This window comes from Protopterus annectens, chromosome 4.part0 (assembly GCF_019279795.1).
Source record: "Protopterus annectens isolate FY-2018-M chromosome 4.part0, PAN1.0, whole genome shotgun sequence".
NCBI classification, from domain to species: Eukaryota; Metazoa; Chordata; order Ceratodontiformes; family Protopteridae; genus Protopterus; species Protopterus annectens.
The window spans coordinates 77,929,039-77,952,844 of record NC_056733.1 but is presented as its reverse complement, the minus strand read 5'-3'; the positions used below and the strand labels follow the sequence as shown (position 1 = coordinate 77,952,844).

The 23,806-nt window shown below is 40.3% G+C and overlaps 1 protein-coding gene across 1 annotated transcript in view; it reads right to left on the bottom strand.

Annotated features, from left to right (window-relative positions):
- Window positions 1-23,191, bottom strand: part of LOC122800214 (hemoglobin subunit alpha-1-like) — a 110,469-nt gene extending 87,278 nt beyond the window's left edge. The window contains exon 1 of the mRNA XM_044069709.1: window positions 22,800-23,191. Within this exon, the coding sequence (XP_043925644.1) occupies window positions 22,800-23,191 (392 nt within the window). The remainder of the gene's footprint in view (window positions 1-22,799) is intronic.
- Between the last annotated feature and the right edge of the window lie 615 nt (window positions 23,192-23,806).

Here is a 23,806-nt window from a genome sequence, read left to right as displayed (position 1 = left end):
AGAGGTATGGTCCCTATTTATTCCCCCAATGGTTTATGTCCTGTCCAGTGGATGTGCTCTTAGGGGTTGAGAGGAATGGGTGTCAGCTATGCCCATTTCGGAATATTACTTACATCCCCGGGGTGGTCCTAATACGACTGCACCAGCCAACACCTGCACGCCTAGGCCCATAATTGCATACCCATAGTTCCCCCACCTGCCACTCCTCTACAGCATGCATCCTTACTGTGGGTGCAGGTGGGGTATAAACACACCACTACACACTGCCCACTCTCCCCATGTCGGGACACATGTCGTACATTGTGCTGACCCATGGGTTATCAGGCTTGCACAACCTACTGGTCCGTGTACATCTACAGCCTGGTTTGATAAGTCATTACCAAGACTGCCTCCGAGCATTAATTTTTGGTGTCCCGCAAGGGACATCAATGTCTATGTTTCAAGATTAGACCTGGCAGGTCTCTCCCACTGGTAGTATCCTGCTGGTGGTCTGGGAAGCAGTGGTGTGTTTACCTTTATTGTGTGTCTGTATGTCTCACCGGCCTAGCTGGGGGGTGGGGTTGATGCTATGTGTTACACATTTGTGTATTGGACCCCTCACCCCCATATGCATGGCCTGTGAACATATGTTACTCGTAACTGCTGTATCAAATCCTAACTATATACATGTGTATATTTACAGTCACAAAGATATATATATATATATATATATATATATATATATATATATATATGTTTACATTATTATATACAGATATATCTGTTATTTTGCTGTTTATGTATATATATATATATATATATATATATATATATATATATATATATATATATATCTCACAACATATGGGTCTATGGGTGTCTGCATATGTATATATTTATATGTGGGTATGTATCTGTATTCTGTCTCTGTATGTACACATTTGTACTACGGAGAGGGAGAGGCTTATCTCTATGTCACTATGGGTAGATGTGCACACACATACATATATACATCTATATCTGGTTATTTCGTTCCTTGACATATAGATTACACTTTGCTGCAGTAGGACTCGTAGTGAGTGTGGCTGCTCATTGGGTGAAGCCTCTGCCCAATGAACACATTTGCTTACATCCCTAGTGCTGTCCATATAGGCCCACATCAGCCAACACCTGCACACCTAGACCCATAAGTAGCTACCCATAGTTCCCGCAACTCCTCAACAGCACCCATCCTTACTCTGGGTCCTGGTCTGGTCTGGACACACCACAACATGCTGCCCACTCTCCACTTCATGGGACCCATTTCATACAATTGTATCAGCCCATGGGTCATCAGGGTTTCCCACCCTTGTATTCCGAGTATGTATACACCCCAGCCAGAATGGTCGGTCTATCACCTTCTTTTGGTCTTGGCAATTTTTGGGGTGTCCCGCAAGGGATGCACCAATCTGTGTTCCAAGATTAGAATTCACAGGTGCACTGTGTACCCCCCGGTTGTATCCTGCCTGTGGTCTGTGGAGCAGTGGACTCTTTACATTGTTTGTGTGTATGTTTCCCGTGTCCGGCTGGGGAGGGTGGAAGGTCATGCTACGTGTTTCATGTTTCTTGCTTGGGCTCCTCACTTCCATTGGCATAGCCTGTGAACATATGTCATTCGTGTGTGCTGTTTCCTATCATAGCTGTATATCTGTGTATATCTACGCACACGCACACACACACACACACACACACACACACACATATGTGTGTGTGTGTGTGTGATAATGTGTGTGTGTGTATATATATATATATATATATATATATATATATATATATATATATATATATATATATATATATATATATATATATATATGTATATATATATATATATATATATATATATATATATATGTATATATATATATATATATATACATATATATATATATATATATATATATATATATATATATATGCACACATACATATATATATATATATATATATATATATATTTATATATATATATATATATATATATATGTGTGTGTGTGTGTGTGTGTGTGTGTGTGTGTGTGTGTGTGTGTGTGTTTGTAAAGCAATACATACCCCGGGAAAATGCACTTACACATGCTTACTGGTGTTTATATATGCTTGACCTGCTAACTAGTGCCTTATTCATTATGACACTGACACTTCACTCCAGTTAACGTTTAGTTGATATTTTGCAGGTTATACAGTGGACTGATGTCGCAATATGTTCATGTACAGATTACCAATGGTAAATGGTATGTGATACAGTGGGTTTCGGTACGGGAATGTCTGTTTGTTAGGCGGTTGCTCTAACTAATCCACTATTGCTTTGTTGCTTCATTTGCATATATACCCATGGCTCCTGATTCCCCAAACACACACCCCAACGCCTCCCTAACACTGCAGTCATCCATTCTCCAGTCAGATTCGTGGTATATCCATACCACTACACATTGGCCACTCCCTACCCCTATAGACCCATCCCATCGGTTGACTCACTCCATGTATCCTCAGAACTCCCAAACATTTAGTCCACAAACATTGGTGACATGAGCAACCAAAAGAATACTATTCACAATTTTTGGGTTGTCCCACATGGACACGCATGTGTTTATGTCAAGATTAGACTCTATACTTCATTACTTCCTTACTCCCGTTAACATGACACTACAATAAATTAATAAGTATGACTATGTGGTAACGCACACGTTACACATGAGAGCCTAATTATGTACATGTTCAGAGTATTTCTTTTACAAATAGACCTGTTTAGTAATTGGCGTTGCCGTAGCAGGCATATCACAGGAATGATTCCATGTGTGGGAAAGTCCTCACATTTGATTATTTTCAGCAGCACTGACTTCGGACATTGTACACACTTCTGCATTTTAGCAGTTTCGTCCCGTCCCTCTTCTGCACAACCTATTATTCTATCTACTGTTGAGGTTTGTAAGGGCACATTCATGTTATTTATGTCTGCAAATGGAATGAATGTGTTACAGAGAATGTACGTCTACATATTGATGTCTGCATGTGTGTATGCATATATACTTATAACGAACTCGCTGACCTCCACCGGGTGGTCCAATTAGAACCAGCCCATCCAACCCTAGCATGCCTGCCTCCATAATTTCATACCCATAGTTCCTCCACCCCACCCGTGTTCAAAATACATGCATACCATCCATTGTCCACTTGTTATCGCAGCCATGACACACCTCCACACATTGCCCTCTCCAGTACGTTAGGGACCCTACACATATGTTGTCCCGACCCATGTATTCTCAGGCTCTCCCACCATTTAGTTCTTGAACATACCTGCCCTTGCTTGTGTAATGGTCAGATGGCCAATCATCCTATCAATTTTTGGGTAGTCCCACCAGAGACTACCCTCTGTGTGTAAAGTAGACTTAGCAAATCAACAATGTTCCACTGGTAATATCCTGCCTGTGGTGTGCTTTGCTCACTCCTGCCCAGGTTGATATGACATACGCTGACAGCACTATATAATACCGGGGTTGCTGTTGATTCCCTTCTCATTCCTTTTGTATGCTTTATTGTTACGTCGTTCTTTCTTCATAGATATATATATATATATATATATATATATATATATATATATATATATATATATATATATATGTATATATAAATATATTATATATCTGTATATACTTATGTACATTTCCTATGCTGGGAACTGCTTAAACCCGCGCATGTGCACTTACACTTGCTTACTGGTACTTATATGTGTTTACAGCTGCTTTTTTGTGCTTACACCTGCTTACTAGTACCTCATTCATTATGACAGTGCCACTTTGCTTGAATGATATTTAAGTTAAATATCTCATGCAATACTCTTATGTCGGTTTTACAGAAAAACAACATTCATTCCACATGGAAAATGATATGTGCTATTGTTGGGCTCGAACCGTGAATGCCTTTTTGTTAGGTGGATGCTCTAAACACTACACTATTGACACTTACGTTGATTCCACATGTTTTTCTCTATTTGAATGAATATGATGTGTAAGCTACACTCGGTAGAGGGCAGCAATGCTCAGGCATACTGCGCTGTGCTTACACCTTCGATATTGCAGCAATTCAAATGTATAATAGGGACACAAGGACAGGGAATCTAACTGTGAAAGTTCTAGGGACAGAGCTTAACATTCCACTGCATGCTTGTGTGTTTACTACTTCAAGTTTATTTCACTGTTCGTGGACACTCTTGTATACGTAGCATACATTTCGGTATCCACGGACACTGAATTACTGACTTACTATTAGGGGCAGGCTCTACTAGTAGGCATAGTAGGTTTTGCAAGTGTCAGGGCATGTTTACGCCTCTGTCGAGCACTTGTACACGCCCCCTGCACTCGCACTCATTTCCTGTGCACATCGAGGTTGCGACGGCATACCCTCATACATATTCATGTGGCGCTGCTGTGCCATCTGTAGTGAGAACGCTCGGCGCAAGGCTAAAACCGTTCCTTCGCCAAGCTTCTTGAATCCCTGGGTTTGTGTGTGTGTGTGTGTGTGTGTGTGTGTGTGTGTGTGTGTGTGTGTGTGTGTGTGTGTGTGCACTCCATCCATGTGTAATTTTATGCTCAAGCTTACCCCGGGTATGTATGTTGACTTCCCTCTATAAGCCTTGTACCATGAGTGTTTAACACACTCCCATGTAAAACAAGCTCAGTAAGTGCTAATTGACAAGCATTTATTAAGTTCTTATTTGTTTGTTAACCTGGTGATTCAGCTGGTAGGACTTTTTTCAACCACTTTTGAGGCTATATGACAAACACTTCAAAGACTGAGAATAACAAACTAAATACAATTATTAGATATTACAGTTGACAAAAGTTGCAATTGTACATATGGTAAAATAAGAGAAAAGTTGACACAGTAAATAGATATAAAGTTATTTCAGGAAACAGTTGATATAATGATATAAAACCGAAGAAAATCACAGGGTCCAGCAACAATAATCAGGATGCGAGTTATGTTGCAAAAAGTGACCATAAGTAGATCATACTACTGCCATTTTCAGGACACTACCTTTCTTGATGATGTAGTACCTTTGTTAAGTAGTATTGATCTCCCACATTTCTTATTTTCTCAGAAAACAGAGTTTTGAAATGTAGCCCAAAAAAAGGCAACGTATGTTGAAAGCTACTGTTACTTAATTTAGAAGTAACATCAGCTCCATGGTAAACCCTTGTACTGTGTAAACATTTAGCAGCTCCAAAGACAGATTTTCTGACTTACTAGCTTTTCTGGGCTATGAATAACAGCTACATAATGTCAGTAACCATTTTCATTAAATTCCATCTGGGCAGTGGGAAGGACTTGATAATTTGGGTTCATAGTACAAGTCTGGGGATCTTTGTCTTACCCAGCATGCTTCTTTGGGTACTGCCTCACTCCCAGCATTCTTCCTCTTGGTTGCATTAACATAAACTTGACTAATTACAACAACAAATGTGTGTCTTGCATTCCCTAGCTTCACATCCTTACAGATGACTAAGGCCCAACCCATATGTACTAATAGAATAAGTAAAAATACATTAGTGGAAAGAGTGGTCAAGAATATCTCTACCATTATCAAAACAGTTCAGGTTATGGTAGAATTCTTTAGGGACCATTCACCAGATTTTGCTATCTGTAGGAATGGCCCTGTGTGACCCCTCCGCCCCTTTGGATATTCATGATAAGAAACATCGTCTGTTTCTGGACTTTTTCTTTAAATCTCTACTCTCTGTTATTGAGTTGACCACTATCAAAACTTTAGCAACTACCTATTATGATTCTAACCTATTTCAGTGCCAAGTTCGTAGAGTAATCCTATATAAAATGTTGGAGTTAAATGATGTTCCTGGTGAAGAACTTTTACCTAGATGAAACGTCTTATGAAACAAAGCAAAAATATGTTAAATAAAGGGGAAAAGTGTGATATATGCAGGGATATCATATCTGCTATCTGCAGAGGTATAGCAAAGTACTTTCATTAATTTCAACTATCCATACTGACTACCTTGAAATCAGTTTGGAAATGGGGCTCTTAAAGCTTTCATGGATGACACCTGTCTGCTCTCATTGCTCCACATTGCATGCCACATTGCACATTGCATGCCCCACAGGACTTTCATGGATGACACCTGTCTGCTCTCATTGCCCCACATTGAATTCCACATTGCACATTGCATGCCCCACAGGACTTTCATGGATGACACCTGTATGCTCTCATTGACCTACATTGCATGCCACATTGCACATTGCACATTGCATGCCCCACAGGACTTTCATGGATGACACCTGTCTGCTCTCATTGCCCCACATTGAATGCCACATTGCACATTGCATGCCCCACAGGACTTTCATGGATGACACCTGTATGCTCTCATTGACCTACATTGCATGCCACATTGCACATTGCATGCCTCACAGGACTTTCATGGATGACACCTGTCTGCTCTCATTGCCCCACATTGAATGCCACATTGCACATTGCATGCCCCACAGGACTTTCATGGATGACACCTGTCTGCTCTCATTGCCCCACATTGAATGCCACATTGCATGCCCCACAGGACTTTCATGGATGACACCTGTCTGCTCTCATTGCCCCACATTGAATTCCACATTGCACATTGCATGCCCCACATGACTTTCATGGATGACACCTGTCTGCTCTCATTGCCCCACATTGAATGTCACATTGCACACTGCATGCCCCACATGACTTTCGTGGATGATACCTGTCTGCTCTTATTGCCCTACATTGCATGCCACATTGCACATTGCATGCCCCACAGGAAAACAGCTGCAGAGGAGCCCACCTTGTATTTATTTCAGTAACAGTCTACCTATCAGGCAAGTGTTTCCACCTCACCTTTCCAGCTTACTTCATTTATTGTATTAACCAGAGTCCCTTTTGATGTCCTTCATTCTTCAGCATGTGAAATTGAGTTTAAAATGCCTATCGTTATTATGAGGAAGGGTTAGAGCAAACATTCAGTATCAGTCAATGACATACTCCTCCAACTGGTGAGACTAGTTACTTAATTGGTTGTTGCACCAGTCTCTGGGCTTACTAACAGCACATTCAGTGATGGCAAAGCCACCACATCCTGGAAGGGTTCAGTCCCTTTACAAGGGTACAGCAGCAAAGAGAAGAGCAGCTCATGTAACATCACTCTAACCAAGGGCATGGACAAATTACAGCTCATGTAACATCACTCTAACCAAGGGCATGGACAAATTACAGCTCATGTAACATCACTCTAACCAAGGGCATGGACAAATTACAGCTCATGTAACATCACTCTCACCAAGGGCATGGACAAATTACAGCTCATGTAACATCACTCTAACCAAGGGCATGGACAAATTACAGCTCATGTAACATCACTCTAACCATGGGCATGGACAAATTACAGCTCATGTAACATCACTCTAACCAAGGGCATGGACAAATTACAGCTCATGTAACATCACTCTAACCAAGGGCATGGACAAATTACAGCTCATGTAACATCACTCTAACCAAGGGCATGGACAAATTACAGCTCATGTAACATCACTCTAACCAAGGGCATGGACAAATTACAGCTCATGTAACATCACTCTAACCAAGGGCATGGACAAATTACAGCTCATGTAACATCACTCTAACCAAGGGCATGGACAAATTACAGCTCATGTAACATCACTCTAACCAAGGGCATGGACAAATTACAGCTCATGTAACATCACTCTAACCAAGGGCATGGACAAATTACAGCTCATGTAACATCACTCTAACCAAGGGCATGGACAAATTACAGCTCATGTAACATCACTCTAACCAAGGGCATGGACAAATTACAGCTCATGTAACATCACTCTAACCAAGGGCATGGACAAATTACAGCTCATGTAACATCATTCTAACCAAGGGCATGGACAAATTACAGCTCATGTAACATCACTCTAACCAAGGGCATGGACAAATTACAGCTCATGTAACATCACTCTAACCAAGGGCATGGACAAATTGCAGCTCATGTAACATCACTCTAACCAAGGGCATGGACAAATTACAGCTCATGTAACATCACTCTAACCAAGGGCATGGACAGATTGCAGCTCATGTAACATCACTCTAACCAAGGGCATGGACAAATTACAGCTCATGTAACATCACTCTAACCAAGGGCATGGACAGATTGCAGCTCATGTAACATCACTCTAACCAAGGGCATGGACAAATTACAGCTCATGTAACATCACTCTAACCAAGGGCATGGACAAATTACAGCTCATGTAACATCACTCTAACCAAGGGCATGGACAAATTACAGCTCATGTAACATCACTCTAACCAAGGGCATGGACAAATTACAGCTCATGTAACATCACTCTAACCAAGGGCATGGACAAATTACAGCTCATGTAACATCACTCTAACCAAGGGCATGGACAGATTGCAGCTCATGTAACATCACTCTAACCAAGGGCATGGACAAATTACAGCTCATGTAACATCACTCTAACCAAGGGCATGGACAAATTACAGCTCATGTAACATCACTCTAACCAAGGGCATGGACAAATTACATCTCATGTAACATCACTCTAACCAAGGGCATGGACAAATTACAGCTCATGTAACATCACTCTAACCAAGGGCATGGACAAATTACAGCTCATGTAACATCACTCTAACCAAGGGCATGGACAAATTACAGCTCATGTAACATCACTCTAACCAAGGGCATGGACAAATTACAGCTCATGTAACATCACTCTAACCAAGGGCATGGACAAATTACAGCTCATGTAACATCACTCTAACCAAGGGCATGGACAAATTACAGCACATGTAACATCACTCTCACCAAGGGCATGGACAAATTACAGCTCATGTAACATCACTCTAACCAAGGGCATGGACAAATTACAGCTCATGTAACATCACTCTCACCAAGGGCATGGACAAATTACAGCTCATGTAACATCACTCTCACCAAGGGCATGGACAAATTACAGCTCATGTAACATCACTCTAACCAAGGGCATGGACAAATTACAGCTCATGTAACATCACTCTAACCAAGGGCATGGACAAATTACAGCTCATGTAACATCACTCTAACCAAGGGCATGGACAGATTGCAGCTCATGTAACATCACTCTAACCAAGGGCATGGACAAATTACAGCTCATGTAACATCACTCTAACCAAGGGCACGGACAGATTGCAGCACTAACAGATGTGCATTATGGAATGCTGGGGAACCCAGAATTGCTTTAAGTCTAACATAACACTTAAAAGAGCCCTCATAAAAATCATTGATCTTATTTTTTACATAATAACCCCCCCCAAAAAAACTGTGTATATTTCTTGAACTCTCAAAAGAATTCAGTACAAATAACAGCCTTCCCCATTAAGGAAAAATATCTATACTGCCTTGTAACTAAACCCCTGTGCTGCTACCTCCCCACCCCCCCCCAAGTACAAATGCCTTTGGCATATATACTAACTATGAAATTAAAGATGCAACACATATGTTAAAATTGTTGACTTAGAAACCTATAGCTGAATATATAGTAATATAACATAATCATATATCACTCTGGACACATATCTTCTTTTTACCACTTTATTTTTACATTTGAAGCTGGAAATGTGGTGCCCTGTGCAGGGCAAAATGTTGCCCCTTAAAAATTAATATGCAAAAAATTGCTTATATGGCATATGCCAGGCTACACTCTTGCATATGCCTCAAAAAATTTTGGATTTACCTTTAGAGCTGCATGCTTTCAGTTGTGGTTCTTGTATATAACCTAATCTGTCTTCTAGAAGGCATTGTGCTAAGACCACTGTGGTTTACTTTGTATCTTAACCCTTATTTGTGGAACTAACAATTTACTGACATAGTGCAATATACCCATGAGAACATTGCACTAACTGTCCCATCCAGTGTCCCACTGAGTATTTGTACTCAGCTTCAGAGTGGCCTACAGCAGCCTAGAGTCATGACTTGGGGGGCTTATTTCTTTTTCCATGATACTAAAGCCAAAGCAGTGCTGTTTGGGTGACCATTTTGGGATTTGCCCTGTGCAGCACTATGCTACTGTCCCTGAATCAGGCCCCTACACTAACCTCTGGTTAGTATGTATATTTTCAATGGTCAACAGGTTGTATTTCTATTGAGACATAAGTTTAGGTCACTAGTATAGGTGTTTGCGGTGCTACTTGCTTTGTGTATATCATATGTAGAAAGTCTCATAAAAGTAGGGTCATTTGAGGCCTTGTAGGCTAGGCAGTGGTTACACTGCAGGAGCTTGTATAAGACTGAAAATATAGCTAAGGTTTCAAACATGCTTCATAGGACATAAAGCTTATGCCCTTGATTTTTTTAAGTGAAGGAATGATAGGATCTTTCAAGTTGGATTATGTGTTTGAGAAGCAACCTGCCACAGGGAATATTAAATTAAATTATGGGCCCAATAAGGGAGGAGTAGAAAAGGTTGAAAGCATCCCTGAATATTGAAGTCATACCACTGGCAATCAGCTGGGCTATATAAAGGGATTTTCTAACTGTCCACAGACACAAGCTAGTTGAAGAAGTGTTCATGGTTAATAAAAGTGCTCAGGTCCCTAATAAATATACTGATTTTCAAGAGGATGTCTTCTATGTGGTAGGTACCAGAGTGCTCATGTTTTCCAAAGGGCACAATACTGATTTTGTATTTATTTATTTATTTGCATTTATCTTTAGACAGTGGTCATGCCATTGTGTTGCATGCTTTCTTATAGTACTCAAGAGTGTAGCCCCCAAATTTCCAGTCATCTGTAAACTTGGTCAGCCAGAGACCACTGACACTAGCTTGGACATCAAAGAAAAAGATACCAGACATGAGCAACTCCAGTGCAGTGAACTTTCATAAATCAAACTGGCTTGGGTGTTTTAAGCTGTCAGTGTACTTGTTTATGAGGTCATTTACAATGCATTCTTTTATCATGTAGACAAAATTGGTTAGACTTACTCATCTTCATATATGGTTGCCAGGATCAGTGGTGGAGCCATCTTTATGAAGGGGGTGACCACAGCTGCTCTCCATGCCTTTGGCATAAAGCCATTTGAGAGGTGAAAGTTTGATACATTCAGGAGTGAGTCTGTGAGACTGTTTCATACTTTCAAGGAAATACCCTAGCACATTGCCAGAACCCCATAAAGCTAGTCTTTTATATCTATGAGAGAGCCTTTAACACTTCCTTGGGGTGGTCTCTAAGAGGTTTAGAAAATGTATCATATACATTTTTTTTTTTTTGCAATGATGAGTATTTTACCTAAGGTTCTTAATGTGAGAGGAAAGGGGAGGAGCAGTTTGAACTAAATTTATTCATATTTGTGTTTACTATATCCTTATGGTTTGAGTGGGTAATATTGTTATTCATCCACTCAGTGCAATGTTGGCCATTTTTTCCCCAGGGTCTTAATGTAGTTAAAATGAACTTATGAATATCATTGATAGTAGTTATACTTTTCAGTTTGGATTGATTTTCTTGGCAGATTTGATTTTATTTCTAAGATATTTGCTTTATTGTTTGAGTTGAGCATTGGAACATGAGTTTTTCAGATTGTCCCTAAAGATTAGAATTTTTTCTTTTTTATAAAATTTGTTTAGACCAAGGTCCACTATAGTATTTTGTTCCCAAACTTGCCATTGTATCTGTGGCATATCAAAACTGATGTCTCAAATCAGGTATTGAGATGAGCATAGAACCTGTCTGCAAATGTAGGCGACTGACTAGTAACCATTTTAAATGTTGTGACCCGAAAGAGCAAGTCCTGAAATATTAAGACTGACTGGCCAAAAAAGATTGGACTTACATATACCAATCCCGAGATGCCATTTCTCAGAATATTCCCTTTTCTACAAGGTATGGCGATCTCAGAGTTGGTGCATATAGGTTTAAGTGTGTGGGGGTCTTGGCCCTCACTTGGGAGTATACAGTGGGGGCTCTACCCCCTAGCATGCTGATGCCTGTTTTATAAGCTACTGAGTTGTAGGCTAGGACTGTTCCTGTCCCTATCCTTAAAGTAGTAGTGCTTTCCAAACCTCCCACATGACTACCCAGTTACCATTCTGAGCTCTGGTGTTTACTGGAGACATACAGAATGCCTCCCCTAACAGAATATCACCCTCCCATCCTCTCCTGTAGAGATGCGAGTAGGCAAAGGCTTCCCATCCCCCCTTCTGCCTACTCCAACAGGTACTCAAGCTGCTATTCAAACTTAATTTATCTGGGCTGTAATCAGGGCTTTGTCTCTCTATGCCAATACTGTTAGCTTTGCACCTCTATAATTGGAATCTTTCCAATAGTTTGATGCCCATTTTGGGCAAAGCTTCCAAAACTGGATAGAGAATTCAAGGTATCATCTACATATTAATCTGGATAAAGGCGTGATTACTTCCTTACTCATGTAGGATACACTCCTAGCAGTGTAACACAGGTCACCAGCTTACTGACCTGGTTGCTGTCTAAATTACTGCCTTCAGTGGTTATACCTGGAATTTATCAGCATATCTGGTATCCCATCTTCTTCTATTATTGTGATGCTTACCCACTTTCAAGGTGTAGTGTTAATGGTTATTACAACCAATGTAACTTTGTGGGGTGTGTCAAATGCATCCCTAGGATAAAGAATCAGAAGCAGAGTAAAGGATGAACTAAAGTGATTCTCTGAGTGTAGGGTTAGACACAACATCTTCTGAGACGGTATCATAACATCAGCAACAAAAGATTACATTAGGAATAACTGGACAATAATGGCTGTTAAGATACTGAAGTGGATAATGCATAATGCTGACACCTAAGAGACATCAGATAGTTATAGCCCTAGAGAGAACACCTCACACTGGTGCCTTCTGTAATGTGAAAGTCAAACGGGCATCCATCTTGGGCATTTTTTGAACAATGCCATACATTTCCATTATAAATGAAAGACTTTTCTGGTGAATGTAACAAAGTGCCTTTTTCAAGTCCAAAAAATGTAGAAACGCGGCAATTATTTTCGCACAACATAGTGGTGAAAAAATAAATAAATAGGATGACAACTCAAACAGTCAACTATGCAAAAAAACAAAAGCAATTTTTTTTGCAATGAATCAAGACTCACACTTCTCATAACCTTGAAATTTTAATTCGGAGATTGCTCAACCTCCTTTTCTCCAAACCTGCCAAGATAAACTTCCTTACCCTCAAAAGCTAGCAGTCTTAGTGATAATAAATTATAGATACTGTATGCAAAAAAAAAAAAAGACATGTTAGGATTCACAAAAATCCACACCACTCTGGCTAATTGGTCAATGCTTCAATGCTAGCTTGTCAGTTACTAGTACCTCATTCATTATGATAGTGCCACTTTGCTTGAATGATATTTAAGTTAAATATCTCATGCAATACTCTTATGTCGGTTTTACAGAAAAACAACATTCATTCCATATGGAAAATTATATGTGTTATTGTTGGGCTCAAACCGTGAATGCCTGTTAGGCGGATGCTCTAAACACTACACTATTGACACTTACGTTGATTCCACATGTTTTTCTCTATTTGAATGAATATGATGTGTAAGCTACAATGCTCAGCATACTGGCTGTGCTTACACCTTCGATATTGCAGCAATCCGAATGTATAATAGGGACACAGGGACAGGGAATCTAATTGTGAAAGTTCTAGAGGCAGAGCTTAACATTCCACTACGTGCTTGTGTGTTTACTACTTCGAGTTTATTTCATTGTTCGTGGACACTCTTGTATACTTAGCATGCATTTCAGTATCCACGGACACTGAATTACTGACTTACTATTAGGGGCAAGCTCTACTAGTAGGCATAGTAGGTTTTGCAAGTGTCAGGGCATGTTTACGCCTCTGTCGAGCACTTGTACACGCCCCCTGCACTTGCACTCATTTCTTGTGCACGTCGAGGTTGCGGCGGCATACCCTCATACATATTCATGTGGCGCTGCTGGGCCATCTGTAGTGAGAACGCTTGGTGCAAGGCTAAAACCGTTCCTTGCGCCAAGCTTCTTGAATCCCTGGGTTTGTGTGTGTGTGTGTGTGTGTGTGTGTGTGTGTGTGTGTGTGTGTGTGTGTGTGTGTGTGTGTGCGCAGTCCATCCATGTGTAACTTCATGCTCAAGCTTACCCCGGGTATGTATGTTGACTTCCCTCTATAAGCCTTGTACCATGAGTGTTTAACACACTCCCATGTAAAACAAGCTCAGTAAGTGCTGATTGACAAGCATTTATTAAGTTCTTATTTGTTTGTTAACCTGGTGATTCAGCTGGTAGGACTTTTTTCAACCACTTTTGAGGCTATATGACAAACACTTCAAAGACTGAGAATAACAAACTAAATACAATTATTAGATATTACAGTTGACAAAAGTTGCAATTGTACATATGGTAAAATAAGAGAAAAGTGTCTAACTTGACACAGTAAATAGATATACAGTTATTTCAGGAAACAGTTGATAGAATGATATAAAACCGAAGAAAATCACAGGGTCCAGCAACAATAATCAGGATGCGAGTTATGTTGCAAAAAGTGACCATAGGTACATCATACTACTGCCATTTTCAGGACACTACCTTTCTTGATGATGTAGTACCTTTGTTAAGTAGTATTGATCTCCCACATTTCTTATTTTCTCAGAAAACAGAGTTTTGAAATGTAGCCCAAAAAAAGGCAACGTATGTTGAAAGCTACTGTTACTTAATTTAGAAGTAACATCAGCTCCATGGTAAACCCTTGTACTGTGTAAACATTTAGCAGCTCCAAAGACAGATTTTCTGACTTACTATCTTTTCTGGGCTATGAATAACAGCTACATAATGTCAGTAACCATTTTCATTAAATTCCATCTGGGCAGTGGGAAGGACTTGATAATTTGGGTTCATAGTAAATGTCTGGGGATCTTTGTCCCTGCTACCCAGCATGCTTGCTTGGGTACTGCCTCACTCCCTGCATTATTCCTCTTGGTTGCATTAACATAAACTTGACTAATTACAACAACAAATGTGTCTCTTTGCATTCCCTAGCTTCACATCCTTACAGATGACTAAGGCCCAACCCATATGTACTAATAGAATAAGTAAAAATACATTAGTGGAAAGAGTGGTCAAGAATATCTCTACCATTATCAAAACAGTTAAGGTTATGGTAGTATTCTTTAGGGACCATTCACCAGATTTTGCTATCTGTAGGAATGGCCCTATGTGACCCCCCCACCCCTTTGGATATTCATGATAAGAAACATCGTCTGTTTCTGGACTTTTTCTTTAAATCTCTACTCTCTGTTATTGAGTTGACCACTATCAAAACTTTAGCAACTACCTATTATGATTCTAACCTATTTCAGTACCAAGTTCATAGAGTAATCCTATATAAAATGTTGGAGTTAAATGCTGTTCCTGGTGAAGAACTTTTACCTAGATGAAACATCTTATGAAACAAAGCAAAAATATGTTAAATAAAGGGGAAAAGTGTGATATATGCAGGGATATCATATCTGCTATCTGCAGAGGTATAGCAAAGTACTTTCATTAATTTCAACTATCCATACCGACTACCTTGAAATCAGTTTGGAAATAGGGCTCTTAAAGCTTTCATGGATGACACCTGTCTGCTCTCATTGCCCCACATTGCATGCCACATTGCACATTGCACATTGCATGCCCCACAGGACTTTCATGGATGACACCTGTCTGCTCTCATTGCCCCACATTGAATTCCACATTGCACATTGCATGCCCCACAGGACTTTCATGGATGACACCTGTATGCTCTCATTGACCTACATTGCATGCCACATTGCACATTTGCATGCCCCACAGGACTTTCATGGATGACACCTGTCTGCTCTCATTGCCCCACATTGAATGCCACATTGCACATTGCATGCCCCACAGGACTTTCATGGATGACACCTGTCTGCTCTCATTGCCCCACATTGAATGCCACATTGCACATTGCATGCCCCACAGGACTTTCATGGATGACACCTGTCTGCTCTCATTGCCCCACATTGAATTCCACATTGCACATTGCATGCCCCACAGGACTTTCATGGATGACACCTGTATGCTCTCATTGACCTACATTGCATGCCACATTGCACATTGCATGCCCCACAGGACTTTCATGGATGACACCTGTCTGCTCTCATTGCCCCACATTGAATTCCACATTGCACATTGCATGCCCCACAGGACTTTCATGGATGACACCTGTATGCTCTAATTGACCTACATTGCATGCCACATTGCACATTGCATGCCCCACAGGACTTTCATGGATGACACCTGCCTGCTCTCCTTGCCCCACATTGAATTCCACATTGCACATCGCATGCCCCACAGGACTTTCATGGATGACACCTGTATGCTCTCATTGACCTACATTGCATGCCACATTGCACACTGCATGCCTCACAGGACTTTCATGGATGACACCTGTCTGCTCTCATTGCCCCACATTGAATGCCACATTGCATGCCCCACAGGGCTTTCATGGATGACACCTGTCTGCTCTCATTGCCCCACATTGCACATTGCATGCCTCACAGGACTTTCATGGATGACACCTGTCTGCTCTCATTGCCCCACATTGAATGCCACATTGCACATTGCATGCCTCACAGGACTTTCATGGATGACACCTGTCTGCTCTCATTGCCCCGCATTGAATTCCACATTGCACATTGCATGCCCCACATGACTTTCGTGGATGATACCTGTCTGCTCTTATTGCCCTACATTGCATGCCACATTGCACATTGTATGCCTCACAGGACAACAGCTGCAGAGGAGCCCACCTTGTATGTATTTCAGTAACAGTCTACCTATCAGGCAAGTGTTTCCACCTCACCTTTCCAGCTTACTTCATTTATTGTATTAACCAGAGTCCCTTTTGATGTCCTTCATTCTTCAGCATGTGAAATTGAGTTTAAAATGCCTATCGTTATTATGAGGAAGGGTTAGAGCAAACATTCAGTATCAGTCAATGACATACTCCTCCAACTGGTGAGACTAGTTACTTAATTGGTTGTTGCACCAGTCTCTGGGCTTACTAACAGCACATTCAGTGATGGCAAAGCCACCTCATCCTGGAAGGGTTCAGTCCCTTTACAAGGGTACAGCAGCAAAGAGAAGAGCAGCTCATGTAACATCACTCTAACCAAGGGCATGGACAAATTGCAGCACTAACAGATGTGCATTATTGAATGCTGAGGAACCCAGAATTGCTTTAAGTCTAACATAAAACTTAAAAGAGCCCTCATAAAAATCATTGATCTTATTTTTCACATAATAAACCCCCCAAAAAAACTGTGTATATTTCTTGAACTCTCAAAAGAATTCAGTATAAATAACAGCCTTCCCCGTTAAGGAGAAATATCTCTACTGCCTTGGAACTAAACCCCTATGCTGCTACCTCCCCACCCCCCAAGTACAACTGCCTTTGGCATATATACTAACTATGAAATTAAAGATGCAACACATATGTTAAAATTGTTGACTTAGAAACCTATAGCTGAATATATAGTAATATAACATAATCATATATCACTCTGGACACATATCTTCTTTTTGACACTTTATTTTTACATTTGAAGCTGGAAATGTGGTGCCCTGTGCAGGGCAAAATGTTGCCCCTTAAAAATTAATATGCAAAAAATTGCTTACATGGCATATGCTAGGCTACACTCTTGTATATGCCTTAAAAAAATTTGGATTTACCTTTAGAGCTGCATGCTTTCAGTTGTGGTTCTTGTATATAACCTAATCTGTCTTCTAGAAGGCATTGTGCTGAGACCACTGTGGTTTACTTTGTATCTTAACCCTTATTTGTGGAACTAACTTTTTACTGACATAGTGCAATATACCCATGAGAACATTGCACTAACTGTCCCATCCAGTGTCCCACTGAGTATTTGTACTCAGCTTCAGAGTGGCCTACAGCAGCCTAGAGTCATGACTTGGGGGGCTTATTTCTTTCTCCATGATACTAAAGCCAAAGCAGTGCTGTTTGGGTGACCATTTTGGGATTTGCCCTGTGCAGCACTATGCTACTGTCCCTGAATCAGGCCCCTACACTAACCTCTGGTTAGTATGTATCTTTCCAATGGTCAACAGGTTGTATTTCTATTGAGACATAAGTTTAGGTCACTAGTATAGGTGTTTGCGGTGCTACTTGTTTTGTGTATATGTAGAAAGTATCATAAAAGTAGGGTCATTTGAGGCCTTGTAGGCTAGGCAGTGGTTACACTGCAGGAGCTTGTATAAGACTGAAAATATAGCTAAGGTTTCAAACATGCTTCATAGGACATAGAGCTTATGCCCTTGATTTTTTTAGTGAAGGAACGATAGGATCTTTCAAGTTGGATTATGTGTTTGGGAAGCAACCTGCCACAGGGAATATTAAATTCAATTATGGGCCCAGTAAGGGAGGAGTAGAAAAGGTTGAAAGCATCCCTGAATATTGAAGTCATACCACTGGCAATCAGCTGGGCTATATAAAGGGATTTTCTAACTGTCCACAGACACAAGCTAGTTGAAGAAGTGTTCATGGTTAATAAAAGTGCTCAGGTCCCTAATAAATATACTGATTTTCAAGAGGATGTCTTCTATGTGGTAGGTACCAGAGTGCTCATGTTTTCCAACGGGCGCAATACTGATTTTTTATTTATTTATTTATTTGCATTTATCTTTAGACAGTGGTCATGCCATTGCGTTGCATGCTTTCTTATAGTACTCAAGAGTGTAGCCCCCAAATTTCCAGTCATCTGTAAACTTGGTCAGCCAGAGACCACTGACACTAGCTTGGACATCAAAGAAAAAGATACCAGACATGAGCAACTCCAGTGCAGTGAACTTTCATAAATCAAACTGGCTTGGGTGTTTTAAGCTGTCAATGTACTTGTTTATGAGGTAATTTACGATGCATTCCTTTATCATGTAGACAAAGTTGGTTAGACTTACTCATCTTCATATATGGTTGCCAGGATCAGTAGTGGAGCCATCTTTATGAAGGGGGTGACCACAGCTGCTCTCCATGCCTTTGTCATAAAGCCATTTGAGAGGTGAAAGTTTGATACATTCAGGAGTGAGTCTGTGAGACTGTTTCATACCCTAGCACATTGCCAGAACCCCATAAAGCTAGTCTTTTATATCTATGAGAGAGCCTTTAACACTTCCTAGGGGTGGTCTCTAAGAGGTTTAGAAAATGTATCATATACATTTTTTTTTTTTTTTTTGCAATGATGAGTATTTTACCTAAGATTCTTAATGTGAGAGGAAAGGGGAGGAGCAGTTTGAACTAAATTTATTCATATTTGTGTTTACTATATCCTTATGGTTTGAGTGGGTAATATTGTTATTCATCCACTCAGTGCAATGTTGGCCATTTTTTCCCCAGGGTCTTAATGTAGTTAAAATGAACTTATGAATATCATTGATAGTAGTTATACTTTTCAGTTTGGATTGATTTTCTTGGCAGATTTGATTTTATTTCTAAGATATTTGCTTTATTGTTTGAGTTGAGCATTGGAACATGAGTTTTTCAGATTGTCCCTAAAGATTAGAATTTTTTCTTTTTTATAAAATTTGTTTAGACCAAGGTCCACTATAGTATTTTGTTCCCAAACTTGCCATTGTATCTGTGGCATATCAAAACTGATGTCTCAAATCAGGTATTGAGATGAGCATAGAACCTGTCTGCAAATGTAGGCGACTGACTAGTAACCATTTTAAATGTTGTGACCCGAAAGAGCAAGTCCTGAAATATTAAGACTGACTGGCCAAAAAAGATTGGACTTACATATACCAATCCCGAGATGCCATTTCTCAGAATATTCCCTTTTCTACAAGGTATGGCGATCTCAGAGTTGGTGCATATAGGTTTAAGTGTGTGGGGGTCTTGGCCCTCACTTGGGAGTATACAGTGGGGGCTCTACCCCCTAGCATGCTGATGCCTGTTTTACAAGCTACTGAGTTGTAGGCTAGGACTGTTCCTGTCCCTATCCTTAAAGTAGCAGTGCTTTCCAAACCTCCCACATGACTACCCAGTTACCATTCTGAGCTCTGGTGTTTACTGGAGACATACAGAATGCCTCCCCTAACAGAATATCACCCTCCCATCCTCTCCTGTAGAGATGCGAGTAGGCAAAGGCTTCCCATCCCCCCTTCTGCCTACTCCAACAGGTACTCAAGCTGCTATTCAAACTTAATTTATCTGGGCTGTAATCAGGGTTTTGTCTCTCTATGCCAATACTGTTAGCTTTGCACCTCTATAATTGGAATCTTTCCAATAGTTTGATGCCCATTTTGGGCAAAGCTTCCAAAACTGGATAGAGAATTCAAGGTATCATCTACATATTAATCTGGATAAAGGCATGATTACTTCCTTACTCATGTAGGATACACTCCTAGCAGTGTAACACAGGTCACCAGCTTACTGACCTGGTTGCTGTTTAAATTACTGCCTTTAGTGGTTATACCTGGATTTATCAGCATATCTGGTATCCCATCTTCTTCTATTATTGTGATGCCTACCCACTTTCAAGGTGTAGTGTTAATGGTTATTACAACCCATGTAACTTTGTGGGGTGTGTCAAATGCGTCTCTAGGATAAAGAATCAGAAGCAGAGTAAAAGATGAACTAAAGTGATTCTCTGAGTGTAGGGTTAGACACAACATCTTCTGAGATGGTATCATAGCATCAGCAACAAAAGATTACATTAGGAATAACTGGACAATAATGGCTGCTAAGATACTGAAGTGGATAATGCATAATGCTGACACCTAAGAGACATCAGATAGTTATAGCCCTAGAGAGAACACCTCACACTGGTGCCTTCTGTAATGTGAAAGTCAAACGGGCATCCATCCTGGGCATTTTTTGAACAATGCCATACATTTCCATTATAAATGAAAGACTTTTCTGGTGAATGTAACCAAGTGCCTTTTTCAAGTCCAAAAAATGTAGAAACGTGGCAATTATTTTAGCACAACATAGTGGTGAAAAAATAAATAAATAGGATGACAACTCAAACAGTCAACTATGCAAAAAAACAAAAGCAATTTTTTTTGCAATGAATCAAGGCTCACACTTCTCATAACCTTGAAATTTTAATTCGGAGATTGCTCAACCTCCTTTTCTCCAAACCTGCCAAGAAAAACTTCCTTACCCTCAAAAGCTAGCAGTCTTAGAGATAATAAATTATAGATACTGTATGCAAAAAAAAAAAAAGACATGTTAGGATTCACAAAAATCCACACCACTCTGGCTAATTGGTCAATGCTTCAATGCTAGCTTGTCAGTTAGTGCAATGATTAGAAAATGTGGCTCAGAGACAAGTATGGCCACAATGAGAAAGGCCTTATCAGCTCATGAACACTGTCAGACCTCACCACTCAAGTGCTCTCCCTAGCTCCCTAGAAGCCCGTGCATTACACTAGCAAAGGCACCTCCCTCTTCACTTGCAGACATTCACATACACGTGCACACATACACACACCAACAAATGAGCCTCTCCACACTCGATCACATTCACAGAAATACTCACAATTCAACAGACATGCACAGACACACATAGAACCACAATCACTACATAACCCCCTTCTGTAAATACCCAGGCAGGCACATATGTGCACGCACACACCCACGCACGTGCTCACAGACAAATTCATGCAGTTTCATTCATGCACGTACAGACATGTATATACAATAACACAAACCCCACCTTTACAATAAGTACTCTTTTAACTTCTCCAAATCTTTTGGGTTTCTAATACTATGACGGGAATGGACCCCATTCCTAAGCCAAAGCACGCTTAAAGTTCATGAAATTAGTACTGTTTCAATCTTTGATGTCATCCAAAAGTGCTCTTCGCAGCACTCGCAATGTGCTCAGTAATGACTCCTGCAATTCGTATGAGTTTACGTGGATTGGTAACATATCTAAATATGATTGTAGATTCTTTTTTATAAGACCTATTGCTCCAGCTACTATTGCAACTGTCTGGGTATCTTTCTTCTACATTGCTCTTGTTTCTGTCTCTCTGTACGCAAGACACTGTCATCATTGGGTGCGGCGATTTCAATGATCAATGCTACTTTTGTCTTCTTTTCTTGGACCACTATGTCCAGTTTTCTAGCATCTATCTTTTGAACTGTTGGTAATGGGTGATCCCATGTGATACAAACTTCATCATTTTTTATGATGCTTTGTGGCTCATGTTTCCAGTGTTTTTCAGCCACTTCAGTATCATAATGTTTGCATAATCCCCAGTGCAACAGTCTTGCCACATTATTATGCCTTTCAGTATACAGTCCTTCTGCTATTAGTATGTCACAACTAGCAACAAGGTGTGCAACTGTTTCCAATTCGGTTTTACAAAGCCCACTTTTGTCTGTTTCTCCCACATGGTCAATGGACTTTGTAAACCAGCGTGTATGCAGCCCAATGTCTTAGGCTGCTAATATTAATCTTTCATCTCTTGGTTTGAATTCGCCTCTCCTTAACCATTCCTGTGTTCATTCTTAATCAGCATGAGGTTCTTCCAGAAGTTTTCTATACTTGCAACTATATTTATGCTTTTTACACATTTCTTGCCTTCTCATCTAGTCCTTCACTTTATATTCTTTCTTTTGTTTTTTGTCACATTCAGTTGCTGCCTGATTTTTATCTATTTCTCGTTTGATTTCCATTCCTGCTTGATGCCAATATGCTTCAGCTAAATTAAGCAGAGAAGTCATCTTAGATTTAAGTGCCAACAGATTATCGAATATTATCCCAAAGTCCTTCACATCTACTTTAAGCTCTGTAGCATGCTTCTTGGCTAATGGAGCAATAGTTTCTTTTAAAGCATCCACATTGTTTAAGTGTGGCACCATATCATTCAAGGCTAAGAAAACTTTCGTCCCATGGGCTCGAACTTCAGCCAGGGCTGCAATCTCCTCAGCAGAAGCAGTCTCAGCAACAGACTGCAGCTGTGTAAAATTTTTAAAGTAGCTCACAGTATGATGGTGTTCTTTGAACATTCTACTTAACACAACAGCACCATTATTCTCAACATCTGCATAAATCTTTTCCCAAACAGCACCAGCCGTCTGTGCATCCTCAGCTGAAAGAGCCATTATACCTAACACTTTATTTCAAAACTTTCACTACATTTGGGTCTTGTGAGGTCAGCAAATATGTGTGGAGTCCCGCAATTGCAGATCTATACATGTAATCAATTTTAAGGAGGCCCATCCCTCCTTCAGAACAGAGAATATATAATCTTGGTATATGCTTGTTTGTTTGTTTGTTTGTTTGTGTCTTTCAGCTTTTCCCAGTTAGGGGTCGCCACAGCGGAACTCCGGTCCGCTAATGATTGGTAGTGGATATTTATGTACCGGGTTACTAGCCCTGATGCACAACCTTCAACGAAAGCATGCCCCATTCACGTATGCCTCCACACAGAAGACGCTCTAGCTGAGAATCGAACGGGACAACGTCTTGCTATGAGGCGACAACGCTATCGCAGCACCACCACCGCAGTCCAATAAATCATTTGGTGAGCATGAAGCATCCTTCTTGTTTTCTTGTATAATCTATCAGACATGTTTTAGGGCCAGTCATTCACTCCAAAACTGTAAGTTAGGATAGGAAGAGCAAATTGGTTCATATCTTGGATTTTGTTCCTAGATGTCAATGCTGTTTTCAGAATTAATTTAAGTTTTCTAAAGTATTCCTTACTAAGTTTTATT